General features: G+C 46.5%; 1 protein-coding gene across 4 annotated transcripts in view; it reads left to right on the top strand.

Annotated features, from left to right (window-relative positions):
- DPP6 (dipeptidyl peptidase like 6) overlaps positions 1-20,444 on the top strand; it is a 1,161,897-nt gene that overhangs the window by 1,016,067 nt on the left and 125,386 nt on the right. For all 4 annotated transcript variants that reach the window (XM_039472700.2, XM_074378865.1, XM_039472699.2 and 1 more), the window contains exons 11-12: positions 14,822-14,945; positions 16,611-16,649. In XM_039472700.2, coding sequence (XP_039328634.1) covers positions 14,822-14,945; positions 16,611-16,649 — 163 coding nt within the window. The remainder of the gene's footprint in view (positions 1-14,821; positions 14,946-16,610; positions 16,650-20,444) is intronic.

Here is a 20,444-nt window from a genome sequence, read left to right as displayed (position 1 = left end):
ACCATTACCTCCACAACCACCACCATCACCACTACTTGTACCATCACCTCCATCACCTCCACAACCTCTACCACTACCACTATCACCACCAAAACCTCTACCACCACCACCTCCATTACCTTCACAACCTCTACCACCACCAGCACCACTATCACCTCCACTTCATCATCACCTCCACAACCTCTACCACCACCACCACTATCACCAACACAACCATACGACCACCCCCATCACCTCCACAAACACCACCACCTCCATCACCTTCACAACCTCTACTATCACCACCATCACCACCACAATCTCTAACATGACCGTCACCTCCACAAACACCACCACCTCCATCACCTTCACAACCTCTACTATCACCACCATCACCACCACAATCTCTAACATGACCGTCACCTCCACAAACACCACCACCTCCATCACCTTCACAACCTCTACTATCACCACCATCACCACCACAATCTCTAACATGACCGTCACCTCCACAAACACCACCACCTCCATCACCTTCACAACCTCCACCTCCACCATCACTTCTACTTCCACCACCACCACTGTCACCCCTCACTTGATTCCTTTGTTCTCCATTCTGAGGGCTCCTCTGCCTCCTTCCCTATCACGAGCAGGCTCTCCTGCCTCACATTTACAATATCAATAACCTGTCACATTTACAATCACCTGACTTGCCTGTGGTTGCACTTTTAATTAGCAGTTGAACCAGGACTTGAACACGAGTCTCCCATGACCGAGGCCATTGCCCAGCGTTGTTTAAGTGCTGTCACACCCACTGTATTTCCCTTTGTGCTTGAACTTTCAGGTGGCACAAAGCTTGTTTGGAGGGTTTGCTGGCAAAACCTGTGTCCTTCCCGCTTTCCTCCCTCAGGGTGTGGCCAATCTGGATGTTGGAGTTGTTCAGACGTCCTCAGGTGATTCCTGAGTGTGGCCAAGACAGAGAACCCTTCTCAGCAGCACAGTTTTCAAATTATAGATGTGCCCAACCCCCAATCCCACTGCATCCCTGAATCTGCCATCCTAAACATAGTCCTAATCTCTCTTTTGTCTTTTACAGCTCTAGGAAGATATATTGTTTTATCTGAATTTGTCTTCCATTTTTTTTTGGAAGCAGTCTGAGCGTAAATTACAATTGCGTAAATGTGCTCTGTTGCCCTCAGCTGTGTCCTATGCCTATTTCCACCTCGTGTGTTAAAGCATCTGGGTACCTAAATACTCAATGGTCTCATCTTAGGGAGCACGGGTTCAAGGAGATTTGCTCCAGCAGACAGCTTTATTTACAGCCTTGGGTTTACAGCATCAGACCAACACAGGGTCTTTGCTATTCATTAGGGTGAGAAGCTATTCCCAGTGACTAGGCTGAGGGGAAGCTGCAGACTAGAGACATGTATCTTTACTGATGTGCCGAAATGGAAATTTACAAAGTTCCTGTTGATCATGGGATCATTAATAAAAATGTCCAGTGCTGTAGGAGGCTGGAAATCTGAGTCACATCTGTCAGAATAATAAGTTTCTGGTGAAAAAAGTATGTTTTACATTGTCACGGCCTGTAATTGAAAGGGCAGCTGGATTGTTCTGAAGATGCTGTGAATGCAGGGAATGATTGGCTGCTTGGCAGGTTTACAATGAGCAGGAGACATCAGAAAAATAAAATGGGATTCTGCCTTCCCATCCTCATCAATAAAACACCCCTGTTAGCCATATCTTCCAGCTAGCAAAATAGTCTTGACGTCTGAAATTGTCAGTAAAACACTGGACAAGGTTTCCCAAGGCAGTCACTGGGCTGGGAAGCCGGTGCTGGTCACTTACACCCTTGGAGGGTGTAAGTGGCAACTGCAGCCATGGGCCACAGCTACCAAATTTGGTACATGGATTTCATGGTGTCTGCAGGAAGATGGAACTTGGCAAAGTTTACCTGGCATCATGTTTTTAAATGTGTTAACATGCATTGAGGCATGAGCAAATGTTGAAGAGACAGGTTGAGTCCATGGGTGGGTATATGGGTGATGAATAGATGGAAGGGTGATAGTTGGGTGGGTGGATGGATGGATAATGAATGGATAGATGGATGATGGATGGGTAGAGGGATAGCTAGATGAATAGGTTAATAGATGGATAATTAACGGACGGGTGGATGAATAGATGGATGATGGATGGATGGATGGATGGATAATGGATGGATGATGGGTGGGTGGATAGATGGATGATGAATATGTGGATGGGTGGATGGATGAATGATGGATAGCTGGATGAATTAATGGAGAGAGGGATGATGGGTGGATGGGTAGATAGATAGGTGTCTGAGTAAATAGTTGATGGATGTATGGATGGCTGAGAGGAAGGAACAGTAGATGGATGGATGGATGGACAGACAGACTGACGGACAAATGGATAAATGGGTGCTGAGTGTGTGAAAATGAATGAATGAAGAAAGGACAGCATGGCTTTACCCCCACCACTCCTACTCCCTGGGTCTCTTCATGTTCAAAGCATTAAATGGTTAAAAAGGGATGCCACAATCCCTAAGGAGTGTTCTCTGTGACACCCTCTCACTTCCTTCTCCCTCATCCTGACAGCTGGCACTGCATTATAGCCAGCACTTGAGACGGAGGGGAAAAGCAGCATGGTCTACTCCTACCTGGAAAGTGAGATTGTGGAGACAGACATGGAATAGTAATTTGTCTTCAGCCATCACTTTTCCATTTTGTAGAGTGCACTCTGCCTGCAGGTGTTTTCCTGCAACTGCGTGGCTGACCCGGGAGCATCCTCCAATGTGGAACTGAACTCTTTAGTAGAGCAGTACTGGATATTTAGGGTTGTTTCCATTTGCTCGAAGGTGCCCTCTATTAAAGCACATCCTCTTTTAAAATTTCCTCTCTCATAACATTTTTGTGCCCCTCCCTGCTCAATCTATGGGATAAACATTGCTAAGAGCACCAGAGTTAACTGCGTACCCTTTATGTCACGAGATAAACCAGCTTTGTTCTCCTCACCCTTTCCTGCCACACAGCTGTCAGAATATTTGCCAGGATTTGGAACACCAAGAAGTAACAAGCACATTAATCCCTGTGATGGAGGCAATGCCTGATTAATATTTTATGGCAAACAAATGGACTGATAAAAAATTCACGTGCTTCTCGCCAGGAAGAGTCACTGTATTCTGATTTGAAGGCACCTTTGGCTGGGGATTCATGGAAAGTAATACCGTTTTCTCAGCCAGGCCGTACCACTGCACGTGCCTCCCGCGTGTTCAATGGCACCCCCACCCTGCACTGAAGTCAGTGACTTGCCCATCTCTGCCCTTTCAGCACCTGAAACCATGTCTCCCACATGCCAAGCCCTGACGAGATGCGCTTGGATGCCTCAGCGCACGGGTAGGCAGATAGAGTGCTTCAGAATAAAGAGAAATTTGGTAGCATTTCTTCCAGGAATCTTTGCTTCCTGTTAATATTTTGCTATCATGTTCTTTTTAAAATGAAATTCTGATGATTTTTAAAATATGATCATCTATTTTCTGTGATTGTCAAAATGCTTCAATATCTCTCTTCATCTTAACAATCAGATAGATTCTCGTGTCTTTCAACACCCAGGTCCAGCCTTGTGTTAAAAAAGATTCCACTTCAAATCCTATTTTCTCCTCTCCTTTAACAGCTACCAAATTTCTCTTTATTCTAAAGCACTTTACCTGCCTACCAATACATTTATCCATTCAAAGAACATTTGGTAAGGGCAGATATGGAAATGGAGGTCTATAGGTAGATAGCACTTGGAACTGTTCTCATGTGGTCATCAGAGAATGACAGAGAATCGCTTGTCTCCAGTCAGTAGTTCTCTGCTCTCTCCACTCGAGTGCGCCTTGAAGTCACCGGGTGCCTTGTTAAGCCAGGCATTGCTTGTCCCCACCCCCTGGGTTTCAGACTCAGTGGGTCTAGGGTGAGACCTGGGAGTCTGCATTTCTAACCTTCCTAGGTACTGCTGGTGCAAGGACCACACTGTCAGAACCTGACTTGCCTCATTAGAGACGGGGGTAGAGGCTGTTTCTACCACTTGCTTCCTCCCCTAGTGGCATGGACTTGGCCTGACTTTGCCACAAGGCCCTCGAGTCCCCATGGCTGTTCTGCTCTCTCTGGGTGGCCTGAGCTCCCTGGGCAAGGGTGACAACACTGCCTGTGATTGTTGCGAACTCAGGACAGGGGCAGGGTGTTCTCTTGTCTTTGCCCATGCTTCCTTCCAGACAGCAGTGCCTTCTGAGAACAGTCACAGTGATGCCAGTGATGTCCATATGTGACACAGGATGTGTCACCCGTGCAGACACCAACAGGTTCACAGGGAGCAGCACGGGTCTGCGGGGCCTGGTGCTATTGTGGCTACCTCAGCAGCTGGCAGCCATGCTCACAACACAGGAGTCTCCTCTCCCTCCGCACACTTCCCTGTGTGAGGCATCCATGCCTCCCAACATGACTGTGCCCTCTGTTGACATTGAATGTTCTCACATTATAACGTTCCTCTAGAGTCTCCGTCTGATCAATGCTTGCCTTTGTCCCCTCAAGAGAGATTCATACTCGGGGCATGGGAATTTGACAGGCATCTGCAGGTCCCATGCCTTGGGACAGAACACACATGAGTAGAAGCATTTCCTTCCCCTTGCTCTTTGTCTCAAGGAGCTCCCTGCCCAGCCAACCCAGGACTGTGAGGAAGAATGGTAAGGTCTGGTGTGAGGGAGGAGGCAGGAATCAGAAGGGCAAACAGGACAGGTGGACAAACGTAGCTTTCTTGGAGGCTATCAGGTTGGAAACAGCTCTTCTCTGCCCTATTTCACCATTTTCTATAGGGCAAAGACACCTGGGAACTGCACAAGGAAAAGGGAGTTTCTGGCTCCGCCTTGAGCCACTGAGATTTCCCTGCCTGCAGTAGGTTGGTGCAAGGGGTCCTGTGTGCCTCATTGCCTGTGAACCTCATGCCCAATGTGAGGGCACATCCAAGCTTCCACAGCAGCCTCTGGGGAGGGAACTGAGCTACAACTTGCACTGTGAACATGCCAGTGTCCTGGGACCAGAGGCCCTCATAAGGAGAGACACCTAGGACAGGAGTGAGCCAGACCTTGGCCCCAGCTGTGGGGACACTTGCTTGAGGAAAGCCTTACCAAGCTCCCACCCTTCTATAAAATTCTGAGGTCACAGAAACTTATCCAAGCAAAGCCGGCAGAGCACTCAGCACACCAAAGCCTTTAATACTCAAGCATAATTTTCTGAGAAGGAAACACTTCACTACTAAATCAAAGCAACGTACTTGTACCTTTGTGGGGTTTTTTTGTTTTTTGTTTTGTTTTGTTTTGTTTGTTTGTTTGTTTTTCAAAACAACAGGAAAAAATGTACACTCAGTGTGCTGATGTAGATTTTAGTTAAAAGGCAGTCTGGTTTTCGCTTGGTGAGAAAGCCAGCTCAGGTCTTGGTCACTGTTGAGAATATCCATGAGACCCTTCCCTGTCCTGAGTTGGTGGGGTCAGCCACCACCATGCCTGTCACAGTCAGGCAGGGGTGATGCTAGAGAGCTCCAGCCAGTTTCCCTGAACAAAAAGAGCAAACTCCCAGGTCTGCAGCAGATTCTGTGTGTCCTATCACCAGCTCTCTACCTCACTCCATACACCTGTCTAATCTGATCTTATCACCTTTATGAAGACTTAACGATTTCCATCCCCTTTTCAGATTAATGGGTGGGCATTATTAATTAAATGTTCTGCTGCTTCTATGCCCTTTCCTGCCTTCTTTTCTTTGAATTAAATTTATTTCTTGAGGAGCTTGAAAAAAATACCTCATTCTTATGAAGTCAGTCTGGCTGGAAACACATACAGCAGCTGTGATCAGGTGTGTGGGGAAGGACAGCTCTGCTCTGTAATAGTGAGAGCAAGCCAATAGCTTCAGCCTCATTCATAGGCGCTAAAATATTTCTTCATGATGCTGAGAGTTTATTTGCTGTTGTTGTTAAGTTTTTATTTAGTTTTAACTTTGCTTTTCTTTTTTATCAAAGTATTGCATATTACTGCCTAAATCATAATAATATAGAAGAGTTTATAGTGAAAAATAACTGTCCCTCTCCTCTCCTTCTAACCCATACTACCCCCAGATGGAGGTGGCTTTTTACTCTTTTTATACTTTCTTCTGATATATACCATCTTACATGGTAAATCACTAAACAGTATGCACATTTCACTTTTCTTAAATGAATTTTTGTCTTGTTTGTTGTCTTCTTATGCTAGACAAGAATTCAGAACACTTACCTTCCTACCTATTCTACCTCCTCCATTTATATGTGGATTTTATCCTCTATGTCAGTTACATTTTTACAATTAAATAATATTACAAGTTTTTTATGTTACATTAACTACAGAGAGAAACTATTAACTCCTCAATTTGTAAAATGACATTAGTCTCCTGACCTTTCCTATGAGTCCCATCCTGCCCCTACCACACAGCAACTTCTGCATCTTTGTTTTTACTTTTGCATCATCGAAGTTGATGGCATTTACACTCTGTCCTGTAATCATAACTAAACCTTCTTACTTTCCCATAGGTTGATTCTAAAAGATTTAAATCAATAAATAGCATTTTCTTTGTCATGACTAAGTAATTATCTTTCATGATGGAGCTAAGGAATGCCCTGTGACTGCAATTCTTTTGATTTCAGTTTTTGTTTTCCTGTAGTTTTAAAATGCTTTTATTTCTTACCTGAAATATTTAATTTTATTATATCCTTTCTCTCCTTTTTTCAAATTCTCTCAGCTATTCTGTTGCATTGCCCTATTCCCCAAATCTGTCTCCCTGAGTGCCCTCCGTAGCCCTGGTATTGTCTGGACTACTGTTTTCAACCTCTACACTAAGGCCATCCTGGGGCCTTCCCACACTGCTCCCTCATGTTGGGGCAACTGTTTCCTAGATCTCATAGAGCACATGATTTACTCCCTCTTTTTGTCTGGAGTGCATTCTCTGGATGATCTACTAAGAAAGGAGTGTGGGAAGTAAACTTTCTAAATTATTGAATACCTAAACATGTCTCTTTTTCACGTTTAAAATTTTAGCTGTATGTAGAATTGTAGTGTTTTTTTTTTCTTAAGTCTTTATTCCTCAAAGCTAGAGGGTATAGCTCCATTACTTCCAGCATTTTGAGATGCCGAAGATAAACCTCGTGCTGGTCTGTGATATGGTTTGGCTGTGTCCCCACCCAAATCGCATCTTGAATTGTAGTTCCCATAATCCCCAAGTGTTGTGGGAAGGACCTAGCAGGAGGTAACTGAATCATGGGGGCAGTTACCCCCATGCTGTTCTCTTGACAGTGAGTTCTCCTGTAACCTGATGGTTTCACGAGGGGCCTTTTCCCCTTTGCTGGGCACTTCTCCTTCCCACCGCCATGTGAAGAAGGATGGGTGTGCTTTCCCTTCCACCATGATTGTAAGTTTCTTGAGGCCTCTCCAGCCTCGCAGAACTGTGAGTCAATTAAACCTCTTTCCTTTATAAATTGCCCAGTCTCAGGTAGTTCTTTCTAACAGCATGAGAACAAACTAATACAGTCAGATACTTGTTCCTCTGCAAATCATCTTTTTTTCTTTCCAAAAGCATTTTGAATTTTGAAATAATATACCTAAGTATGGGATTTTTTTTTCATTTATCACCATTTTATCCACAGACTTTCAATTGATCCTCCTGTTTGAACTGCATTTCTGAGTCTCACGTGATGCTTTACCTGCATTTCTGAGTCTCACGTGATGCTTTACCTGGAGCTCTTTGAGTTCCCACAATTCTCTCTGAGGTTTCAGCTCTGCAGGTGTCTGGGTTGCTATGCCTCCATCCCTCATGACTCTTCCATCTGATTTCTATCTTCCAGAAACATATGACATCTCTCAGCCCTCCCCTGTTGACTTTATTATTGTAGATATATTTCATTTCTTTATTATCATTGCAATTAGGTTTCTGGAGGGAAAACAAACTAATGTGATAAATCCACTAACTTAAATTGGTTCCAGTATTTTCTTAATAACCATCTGCTTGTTTAAAAATTAACTGATGCACTATAGAAAATATTAATGTCCCTTGCCGTTTGCACATCACACTACCTTTTGTGTGAAAATCACACACAATACATTTTCAGAAAATAAATCTCAAAGGATAACTTACCGAATTGCTCACAGTAGTTACATAGGTACATAGTTACATAGGTTACATAGGTAACTACTGGGAGCAATTTGATAAGTTATCCTTTGAGATTTATTTTCTGAAAATGTGTATTTGTTCTTCATTATTTGGGGTTTAAAAAAAGAATTAGGCCATTTTCCCAACACTAACAATTGTGGAAGTCTTCCTTTCCCTACTGACTTGTAATGATGTATAAAATTATCATACAAACCAGTGTGCATTAAGGCTGCCCATCCACTACCGCTGGTTGCATCAGTCAGAAGTCATGTGGCTCCAGAGATATGCTGTATTGTTAGCAACTTTTAAAAATAAATCCCCTTTCCCCATTCTTCCTTTTTTTTTTTTTTTCTTGAGATGGAGTTTCACTCTTGTTACCGAGGCTGGAGTGCAATGGCGCTATCTCAGCTCACTGAAACCTCCTCCTCCCAGGTTCAAGCAATTCTCCTGCCTCAGCCTCCTGAGTAGCTGGGATTACAGGCACGCACCACCACACCTGGCTAATTTTGTATTTTTTTTAGTAGAAATGGGGTTTCTCCATGTTGATCAGGCTGGTCTCAAACTCCTGACCTCAGGTGATCCACCCACTTTGGCCTCCCAAAGTGCTAGGATTACAGGTGTGAGCCACTGCACCTGACCCATTCTTCCTTTTTAAAACCACCTATTCATTTCTTCTTACATGTGAACTTCAGAATTTTTTTATTTGATGCCCTATTAAAAAGAAATTCATTGGTTCTCTATTAAAATTCATATCTTTAACCAGTATTATATATTTACCATCTGTAAAGACCTATGTAAGGTGCTGAAAAATATAGAAATGAGAAAGGCGGATATGGTCTCTGCCATTATGAAGCTTAAATATAATAAGCTCAGTTATTTCCAAATTGATCATCATTTTGAAAACTTTACCATGTCTTTTCTCTTATTCAAGAAACAGTGATTCTGTTGCTTTTTCCTAAATAATACCCTCTGTTTCATCATGTGTAATGCTGCTACCTTTTGTTTTTAGCCTTTTTTAAAAAAATTACTAAATTTTATGATTCTACAAAATATCTGCCCATTATTCCCTTATATTATTTTTATCACTTAATTTTAATTTATAATCAAATTGATAGTAGTTTAGAACTAACTATGGATGAACTGATTTTAGAGATTACTTTTTTTTACATGTTGGGTTTTTAATTTTAAGCCATTAATTTTGAGTTGTCTTCCTCAGTCAGCATAGAATGTATTCAAATAAAAGCGTGGTGGCTCACACCTGTAATCCCAGCACTTTGGGAGACCGAGGCTGGTGGATTAGTTGAAGTCAGGAGTTTGAGACCAACCTGGCCAACATGGTGAAACCCCATCTCTACTAAAAATCAAAAAAATTAGCCAAGTGTGGTGGCACACACCTGTAATCTCAGCTACTTGGAAGTCTGAGGCAAGAGAATCACTTGAACCCAGGAGGTGGAGGTTGCAGTAAGCTGAGATCACGCCGCTGTGCTCCAGCCTGGTGGACAGAGTAAGACTCTGTCTCAAAAAACAAAGAGAAGATATGCTTTAATACAAAAATTGATTGTTACAAGAAAACCACATTGAAATATTAAATATTAGCAATAGACAGAACAGAAGCTTCAGATCAGCCTAAATTGTGATCCTTTGTCAAGCTTATTTCCTTATTACTAGATTATTGTGGAATTTCTCTTTTCCTATGACTCAAAGTTTCTAGCAGAACGTATTTAGATGTTTTATTATTTTCCCTGGAAAGTGGGAAACCCCTTCAGTCTTTACATGCAGATCTTTTTTCCTGCATAGAAGCCTCTTCCTCTTTGCCTTGGGTTATTATGTCTCCACAGAAGTGCTGCTCGTCTTCCTCTCCTGACGCCTCCCCATCACCTTCCTCTGCCTTTTGGGAGAGCTTCCCACATTTTCCTGACCCACATTTTTCTAACTTGAATTTTAGTTTCGTTGCAGCCCGCTCATCCCACTTTTTGATCTCATCTTGGAAATTTCAGAATTCTGCTCTCTTTATTTTTAGAGTGACTTCCCTTTTCTTTATTCTGCAGCGTTTGACCCTCCCAGTTCCGCACCCAGGAAGGAGAATGCCTCCCACACCTGCTATCTGGGCACAGACAAAGGATGAGAATCACCTTTGACCCTGTGCTCTGACGTTTTAGGGGCTACTATGCTCTTCTCGGGGGTAAATCTGGAACTCAGTTTAACCCATACTCATCTGGCATGGATGGGCTGGGCTGAGTTGACTTCTTTTTCTGCCTTCTTAAGAATTTTTCTTTGATATTCTAAGTAAATGAGTACACATGAAAAATTATAATCTTCCTTATCACCCATTTAGCAAAGGGTTGGCTTTCCAAATTTGTGGTTGGTGTGAGCCCAGCATTTCTGAAGGAAGAATAAGGCAGTGGGAAAGAGAAAAATCTTTTCGTTCTGTGTTCCCGTGGCTGGGGCTGCCCCGTTTCCTACAGGGAAGAAACTGGGCAAGGCTTTGCCTGGTTTCGCCTGTGCCATCTGTGTTTCAGTTAGAGATTTTCAACATTAATTTCTAATGGCATCGTGACTTCCCATCATTTCCGTGTGTCCCTTTAGACATGATAAAACAAAGTTGATAAAGGCTGCTCCCTCTGCTGGCCAGGCACCACAGCCTGCCAGAGACCTCTGTCTGGAGAGTCCACACTCGATGTGGTGTATGTTGTGTTGTTTGTCACACCGAGGCAGACACTCCCCATAAACAGTTAGAACTTCAGGTGTGAGGCTCAGCCTGGCCCTGACGCCAGGTCTGTTCCACTTCTTCTCCGTGCAGCTGCCTGCGCTCACAGCTTTGAAATTAAGAAAAGTGGAAAATATATTAGGAGTGAGGAGAGCTTCACTTTTTCTGCCTAGGGATTTCTGCTTAGGAGAGGTGTCAGTGAGCAAGTAAATGTTTCTCTCCCCTTCCAGCAGCGAGAGTGTAACTACAAACCTGATAGAGCAAAAGAATGTCCTTTAGTCCAAAGTGCCGCCTGCCCGTGGGATATCTACCTTGTCCCCGGAGCGCTGCTGGAACACCTTCCAGCTGGCCCTGTTGGTGGTGATGCTTCCCCGTTGTAAGCCAACTTGATTTTTAGAAAATAACTAAAATGTATTTGGGGCCGGGCACAATGGCTCACACCTGTAATCCCAGCACTTTGGGAGGCAGAGGCGGGTGAATCTCTTGAGGTCAGGAGTTCAAGACCAGCCTGGGCCACACGGTGATACCCCATCTCTGCTAAAAATTACTGGGCATGGCAGCGGGCACCTGTAATTCTGGCTCTTTGAGAGTCTCAGGCATGAGAGTCGCTTGAACCCAGGAGGTAGAAGTTGCAGTGGGCTGAGATCATGCCACTGCACTCCAGCCTGGGCAACAGAGCAAGACTCCATCTAAAAAAAATAAAAACAAATGTATTTGACACCAGGTCCAGCCATTGATGAACTTGTGGACTTAGAAAGCGTTGCCTGGAGATGAGGAGTTGCTATGTGGGTCATGAGGCAGCGTCAGGCTCTGAAGGCAAGTTGGCAGAAGGGGCCAAAAGCTTTTTCATGAATGGCAACAGGATTAGAAGAGGCACAGAACTGCCCAGAATGTGAGAATCGCAGCTGCCTTACATAGAGATGGAGCCCTTATCTGTGCCTGTGTGTAAGAAGAAATCTTACCATCTTTATAAATTCCCTTAATAGTGTTTATTGTTTCGGGTTTTAAAAAATATTTCTCGTATTTCATCACTGTCTCTAGGGGTGCCACTAGGCTTTAAAAATTCACATTACACAAATGAAGAAACCGAGGGTTCAAGTACCACATAAATTCGTTGTAAAACCAAGGCTTTGTCAGGCCTCTGAGGTGAACCACATTCTGCCCCTCGACCCGCGGATGGTCCACGAGGCAAAGGGGACCACATTTAACTGTCCTAACTTTTAGTACAGTTCTATTTTTCCTCAGTATAATAGCTTCATAGTACAAACTAAGAGAAGGAAGGAAGGAAGGGAGGGAGAGAGAGAGAAGAAGAGGGAGGGAGGGAGAGAAAACTAAAACTAAAACTAAATAAATAAAATAAAGGCATACCTGAGACTGGGTAATTTAGAAAGAAAAGACATTTTATGGATTCAGTTCGTGGGGAGGCGTCACAATCTCGGTGGAAGACAAGGGAAGAGCAAAGGGGTGTCTTGCATGGCAGCAGGCCAGGAGCTTGTTAGACCTCGTGAGAACTTAGTCCCTGCCATGGAACAGCATGGAGGAAACCACCCCCGTGATTCAGTTATCTCCACCTGGCCCCGCCCCTGACATGTGAGATTTGGGTGGGGACACAGCCAAACCATACCAGGCTCTGAGTAAAGAAACAACGTGGTTGCTACTTCTAGAAAATAACAAACCGAACCAGAGTAACACATCCTTGCCTCCTTCTAAAGCCATGAAGTGGGCTTGCCACTGTGTGTCCACGTTTTGTGGCCAAGAGCTTGAAGCGGGAGTAGTCCCTTGGCTCCGTGGGCCATGACACTGCTGTTGATGCTGCACACCCCAGCCCCCGGCTCCATCCGGTCGTACTCAGCCTAGTGACATTTCCAGCATGATTTGCTCCAGAAGCAGCAAGAGAAGGTTTGCAACCATCTCATTTTCATTCGTAACATTTCACTTCCAAATTAAGAAAGAGAAAAACTGAGAATAGTGTGTAGTCATATTTGGCCTAGATGAAGATGATTTTGTTCTCAACAATTGAGAACAAAATCAGCATTCTTCATAGTTAGCATGAAGGGCATGGGGGAAACAGTCATTTCGGGAGACTTTTTCTTTCTTGATTGCACACAGACGAAGCGTGTTTGCTGAGGGTGTAAGTGCAGGGTACCCTGTGGCTTCACCACTGCCCCTGATGTGGACGTGGAATCTGCAGCCGCAGGCCCTACGTGGCTTTAGCACACATCTGTCCCCATGGCTTCTTTTCAGCATCCTCCAGCATGGACTCAACGACCAGTTATGACATCATTAAAAAATTAAAATGTGCCATGTGAAGCAAGTGCTAGGCACAGACCTTGAATTATATTTAAGGACAAAAGTGAAATATATTTTTTTCTTACGATTGTAAATAATGCAGGAGATGACCAAATCTCATCATTATAAATGCCTGTCCCTGCCTTTGGGCCGTGAAACAGCAAATCAGGAACCCTGGTGAATGTTGCTGGCAAGACGTGCTACCTTTCAGTGCCAGGGCCAGGATGGAGAGCCGGGGAGGTCCCTGGGGACAGGCAGGCCAGGCTCTAGGGTGGGCTGGCGTGAGGAGCAGATGCTGAGAAGAGAAACAACCATATTTCAGACTTCACGGAAATGGAGCAGGTTGAAAGGCATGAGAGCTGGATTACAGCTGAGCGCCCCTCCTCCTGTGTTCACGGTGTGCGCCTCCTTCCCACCATGTCCTCAGGAAATCCCCAAGGCCACAGTGGCAGCTCCAGTCCCCCCCTCCCGGCCATGCACCAGCGGTCCCCTGTCTCAAGCCCTCACCTGCTTGCCACTGTTCCGCTCTTTGCTGCATGGTCCTGTTGTGGTTCAAGTTATTAAGAACGTTGATTAACAAGTAGATGTGGAGAACGGGGGAGATACGGCACTCTCGTCTTCTGGTTAACTGAGGCTCAGGCCAAGGCACCTGGCTGTTTAGTTTTTTCTGTTTAAAATAATTATTAAGTGTAGTGAGGTCCCTCTCTGGCTTGCCAGGAATTGTCTAGTGAATGTGCTGCTGTCTTTAGTGATAAAAGATCTTGTAAGACCACAAAGTCATCATTCTCAACAGTAGATCTCATTATAGATAGAGCAGGGGTGGGTGATGGAACTCGGATTAGCTGGCTTCTGAAACATTCTGGGATTCACCTGGGAATAGTCTTTTGGGGACATTAATTTTCTCAACACTTTCTGCTTCCTCTCAAATGTAAAATTGTATTTTTTAATCTGGTTTTTGGGGGGCTCTGGGTGACTGAATGAATTCCCAGAAGCCTCCGTACTCCTTGGGCTCAGTAGAGAGTGTCATAGAACCTGCGGTATTTTCAGGTTTGGGCAGAATCAGGTGCATGACCCCTAAGATATCAAACCAAGTTCACCTGAAGCCCAGAGCCGTGAACCAATTTCCCTAATTAGCTGGAGAGTGTCTCTGGGTATTTTGCCTTCAAGGAGGAGGGAATTAGAGAATGGAGCCTTCCACAGCCCAGGCGGGGATGCTTTTCACCCTGGGCCACTCTTTGGGGTCTCCCTCCAGCCCCTTTTGGGTTCTTTCTCTGTCCAGCCTCCCCCAAACCCTCACTGCCCACAGGTGTAGTTAGTTGTGCATTTGCCTGGGACTGCCTGAGAAAGTCAAGCCATCAGCTGGAGAGATGTGACCTCCAGACCCAAGGAGCAGCCCCTGCCCCTCACCCCGAGGCAGCCACATGCAGTGACAGGCAACTCCGAGTGCCTTAGGGCTTATTTCGAGGAGGTGGTGACTGGACGGCCCAGCATCGTTAAACTGGATTTCAGAAGCTCACAAGCTGGCTCTGTCTCCACCGGCTCTGCCCCATGTCCAGGGCTGGGTCCCCTGGCTTCTGTCGTGGGGGGCTCCTGCCAAGCTGCTCACGCTGCGTTTGGGTTCCAGGGAGTACTACGTCACCATGGTGAAGTGGGCCACCAGCACCAAGGTCGCCGTGACCTGGCTGAACCGTGCGCAGAACGTGTCCATCCTCACCCTCTGCGACGCCACCACGGGGGTCTGCACAAAGGTACGGGGTTGGGGGGAGGTGGCAGGGGTGCGGGAGGATGGGACAGGTGAAGAACCAATGGCCGGATGCGCCCAAGGTGGCGCCAGAGTCGGCTCAACCTCGGGCTTGCGGCTGGGAGTCCCGGCCCCGGGCGTGGCCGCCACCACGTGGCTGATGCAGGTGCCGCCGCAGACCCGGCCGGACCCATCCGTGAGTGGCCGGAGTCACCCAGTGCCAGCACCTGGACGCCACCGTCAGTTCACTGAGTGTCACTTCCCTTTACCCGCGCTCACCGCCGTCACCTAAGGGAGTGTCCTCCTCATTGCCTGATGCTCAAGAAGAGGGACCCCGTCTTTCCCTGGACCCCACTGACCGCCTCCCCCAGCGGGCTTCAGGCCTGGTCCCTCCCCAACCCAGGCCAGGTGGCCCCGAGGGACAGCATGGTCCCTGAAGGGCCTGGCGAGGCCAGCCACGTTCCTAGGAGCCTCAGGCCGATTCGGTGTGTAGTGAGTGGAGGTAAACGTAGGGGAGAGGACATTAAAATGCTCAAAGAGTAAGCAAAGGAAAAATCAAGTCCAAGAGGCCGCCCCGGGGGAGCAGGCAGGTGCTCCCGGGCGCTCACCCACACCCCATGGGACGGCTCCCACCCCACTGCCCCGTCAGGGCCCCCAGAAGCAAGTCACCTTGTGTCGGGTTTTGTAAAAATCAAATAAAATCTATTAATACATTCAGGCAGGACTTTTAGAAGCTCCTTTTTAATCTGAAGTTTCTCTCTCCTGGCTGAGACGGGCCAAGGCTGGCAAGCACGTGCACTTGAGAGGCTCCTAACACGGCAGCTGTCACTGCGGTCCTGAGCCTGGTGATTCGATTCTGAGATGGGCAGTCATTTGCCTGACCTTCCCTCTAACCTGGGGTGGATTCCAGGCTATTCTGATGAGCTTGCTTGAAGGGAAGGAAGGAACGAGGGACTCGAGAGACTCAAGGCAGGCAGCTGGGAATGCTTGTCATCTGCAGCCTCTCCGTGCCCCTGAGCCTTGGGTGTCAGCGGCAGACGCTGCTTCCTGCTACAGCCCATCACAGAGGCCTGCTCGAGGGGCCAGAGGTCCAGCCTGCGCCTGCACCAGGCCCACGGAGTCTCCAGGCGATGTGTGTGCTGCACAACTAGAGCTTGGTGTCTGGGGTTTCGTTCTTCTTCTGTTTGCTCCTTTCCACGGAGCGCTGTGAGACCTGCTTTCCCACATGCTTTAGCCCCTTTGAAAGGGTTTCTGGCACCAGGAGTGTGGCCCAGTGTTCCAGACTGGGATCTGGACACAGTGTCCACACGCTCCGGACTCTGTGTGGCCTGAGGTTCGTGGTCGGTTGGACACGTGCCCGGGCAGTGATGGCCACCCCAGGGCACACATGCCATTTTCCTCCAGAGGGTTCCTGCCCACCACGGGTTGTCCTAGTTGCTGGGATAGTGGCATTTCTCATTCAAGTGCACTTGTGTTTAGCTCTGAGCCACACACCAGACAGGAGAGCTTGGGTTTTTCTCCTCCCGGGGCTGCCATGGCAGCCGCGCTATGCTTGTGCAGCGACCGTGTAGGTGAAGCCAAATTGTTTTCTGCACTGTTGGTCATAGACACAATATATGCAGGAATACAAAGAAAAGAAAAACTCTTGTCTAATGCTCTTACTTCGTTTCAGAAACACGAGGATGAAAGTGAGGCCTGGCTGCACAGACAGGTAAGTGCTGCACGCCCGGGTCCCCTGTCACTTATATCTGACCCACCCCAGGACCAGGGCTGGCTCTCGGAGCTTGGACAACAGCAGAACAGCTTCTCAGAGTAAATCACACAGGGCTCCCCGGGCAGAAACAGATGGCGTGTCGGCTCTGCTCATGGTGCTTCCCTTTCTCCCCGGCAGCCAAGAGAACTCCCAGAGAATCTGAGTTCCAGGGAGGGTCGTGTGAAAATCACAGCTCCTCAGAGCATAGACTGTTTGGTGAGACCTCAGCTTGCAGTTAGATGCCAGCATTTTGGTGAAGTGAAAATGAAGAGTCTATAAAAGGTTCCTTGACATAATCTACTATTTTATCATCCCTATCTCTTCTCTAACATAATGGACCAGCCACCTTCAGCCTGTCCCAGTAAAGCCTTTTGGCATTCCAGAAGGTTTGAGATTAATCTATAACTTTTCCTAATATGTCTCTCATGTTTTGCCAGCCACCCCAAGTGAATTCCAACAGGTAGAAAAGTGGTGGATATTCCTGTTCATTGGCAGGGGTGGTTTTGCTGGTGTCTCATTTGAAGTCACCTCCTCTGTGATTCAGTAAGACCCATCCTCAGGGACACAGCTGCAAACCATCCTTGGGGATTCTTCATCCCTAACTCGGATAAAGGAACACAAAATAAAGGAGACTCTAGGAACTCGAGACCAAAAGACATCAGCAGAAGCCTAGATAAAGCACTCTAAGACTTTTTTTAATTAAATTTACACAAAAAGTATCGGTATTTTCTCTCTTGGAATCTTTTTGTCTTGTTCTACACTCTGACACTAGGAGGAACAGGTGAAAACGCTGGGGTAGCCTCCTGTCTCCTTATCCTTCCTAAGGGCGTGAAAATTGTCTTACCGACTGTGGGAAGAGTCAAACCAGACTTGGGTCTCATGAATTACGGTGGAGAGACACAGATATTCTTCTTCATCAATACGGTAGATCCTATTTATGGAAAATAACTAAAGCTGCACAAAACTATCACCATAGCTCTCTAAGAACATTTCTAGCACCACAGCTGCTGGGCTGCTGCTTCTGCCTGTGAAATCAGTAATGTAATTCTCTCAGGAGTCAGGGCCTCGTCAATGGATGGGCTACTCCGAAAATGTATCCCGTTTCTGCGCTGTGCCAATCTTATTCAGAGGAATGGCTCCACGTGGCCACCTTGTTTTGCGCGTCCCAACTTGCGTGCCAAGTCCAAGCCAAGAAGACATCAGGAAGAGGGAAGGCTTAGGAAACCCTCGAACGTTAGCATGCTGTGAAGTTCTTGAATGTCACCTGGACCAAACATAGAAGCATACGTATCAAAACTAGTATTAAGATGTTCATCTCACATCAAATTGTCAGAGAGATTACAGTGGAAGGATCATTTTTAAACTCTGTTATCTATATAATGTGTTCAACCCGTATTTCTGTATCTTGCCAGACACCATGCTAGACTGGGGATTTCGAAAAATGAGTCGGCTGCTATCACTGAGCACACATTGTGGTGTGTGTCAGAATTCCATTCCTTCTTACGGCTGAATAATATTCCAGTATATGTATGTAGCATATATACTGGAATATTATACATATATATGCACGGGTGTATTCTATGCACATATACATATGTATACAATATGGTACATATACTGGAATATTATTCAGCCATAAGAAGAACTGAAATAGTATTCCAGTAGATTACAGTTTGTTTGTCTCTTGTTGGACATTTGGGTTGCATCTATCTTTTGGCTGTTGTGAACAGAGCATCTAAGAACAGGCACAAAAGGCTACCTTATTGTGCAATTCCATTTATATAAAATATTCAGAATAAATAAACTCATAGAAACAGAAAGCTGAGCAGTGGTGTACCAGGACAGGGGGAGTATGGAGAGGAGCAGCTTAATGAATGTGGGGTTTATTGTGGGGTGGTGAAAATGTTTAGCAACTAGCTAGAGGTGGTGGCTCACGTCATTGTGAATGGACTCCATGCCGCTGAATTGTTCACTTTTACTAATACGTTTCCTTGCGTGTGATTGGAATTTTGCCTCAATTTTAATGATAAGCCAGAGCATGAGCTCTCAAGACGTTTTAGCCTAGACAGGGAGATGAGACATCCACGTCACGTCCGTGGTGCGGGACGTGAGGGTGATCCTCAGACATTCAGAAGCAGTGCAGAGGTGTTCTGACACTGGCAGGAGTGGGAGCCGGGAAAAGCGTGGTGGACACGGAGCAGGTGGCCCTCTGCCAGGCCCACTTGGGGTCTGAACAGGAGGAGGTGAGGGACGTGCTTAAAAGAGCAGGCTGGGGTGATTGTTCGTTGTGGGCAGTGAGGCTGTGGTAAAGCAGGGTGGAGGTGCCCACTCTGTTCCTCTCAAGCATTCTCATGGGGGAGCTGGCTCCCCGGCTGACCACCTGTGGATCTGCTCTCTGGATGGACAGCAGAGTGCGTGGTCCCTGAGGCCCGTGGGGCCTGTGGTTCTGTTCTCCAGTGCTCACTTCATCAGCTCTGCAGAGTGGCTATAGGGCCAAAGTCATCAGCAGGACTTTTCTGTGTTAGTGACTGTGTCTCATCGTCCGTGTGAGAACAGCTACCGAAGCGCAGGGTAAGACAGTCTGAACGGGATCTGGAAAGCAGATCCTTCCAGGCAAAATCCAGCCAACACTTAAAAGATAGCATGAATTAAAATAATTTTTACTGTTTTAAAATGTCAACTTTAAGGCATTTAGTAAGCACACAGCTAAGTTTTTAGAATAGCTGTTTAAATGTATGCAATGCCGTCCTAAGTTGGAAATGTAAGTTTCTGTGACAGGCGTGTTTTCCTGGGGTAGGGAGTCCCTGGGTCAGGCCGGCCCATCAGCTGCAGCTGTGGCTGTGGCACTGGGTTAGGGGCACCCCACCCACGGCAGCAGTCGGGAGGCCAGGATGTATCTGAAGACCCCACAGGCTGTGCATCTGTACCTGTGAAGATCAGAGCCCCGTGGTCTGCAGGAAGATTTAATTTCAAACAGTTTCTCATGACATTTTTTTTTTCATAAAGGAATTCATGGATCCTGTTTTTCAAAAATAATCCATAGTGTTTCTGCATCCCTCAAGAAACTGTGAAGCCCTGGAGAACAACTTCATAACTTTCTAAGGCTGGACCTGCCACCTGCTGCCATTGAAGCTGTTGGCTGCTGCTTCAGACAGAGCTGAAGGGGGTTTTCCTGGGAGGGCTGCAGGCATGAGTGAGGGAGACACACTGAGGCCGCATGCCCTCCGCTCGTCCGTCTCCAGCGGGTCACAGAAGCTTGCCCCAGCTGACCCAGGAGAGGCAGGAATCTGCAAAGTCCTGCAGACCTCAGGGAGACCCAGCCTGCTCAGGTCTACCAGGCTTCCGAGGACCCAGTGCAAGAACAGAGGTGGGCTGCAGCAAGCCTGCTCATTTATGTCATCTTCCTCTCTTCTCTTCCCAACCCCTTCCTGGAACCCACAGTATGGTTACCCACAGAGAGTCCCCACGAGCCAAAAGGAAGAGGCAAATGTGTATGGAGACCCACCAAGTTCCCTCTCCTCTGGGAATATTCCAGAGAAACAGGCAATGCCCTCTGCCGCATGCACACCCCGTCCCTGCTGCCTGGACCCTGCAAAATCAGTCCTGACTCTGACCCAGAAGGGTCCTCTGCCAGAACCATCTCCGTTTGGCGTAGAACCATGGAGCCTATTGTTTTGGTTGAAGGATAAGTTCTATGGATCAGTTTCTGACTGTCTTTCTTCTTTAATCGGAATTTTGATTTTATGATTTCAA

This window comes from Saimiri boliviensis, chromosome 10 (assembly GCF_048565385.1).
Source record: "Saimiri boliviensis isolate mSaiBol1 chromosome 10, mSaiBol1.pri, whole genome shotgun sequence".
Classification (NCBI taxonomy): Eukaryota; Metazoa; Chordata; class Mammalia; order Primates; family Cebidae; genus Saimiri; species Saimiri boliviensis.
This window is presented reverse-complemented; position numbering and strand designations above follow the sequence as displayed.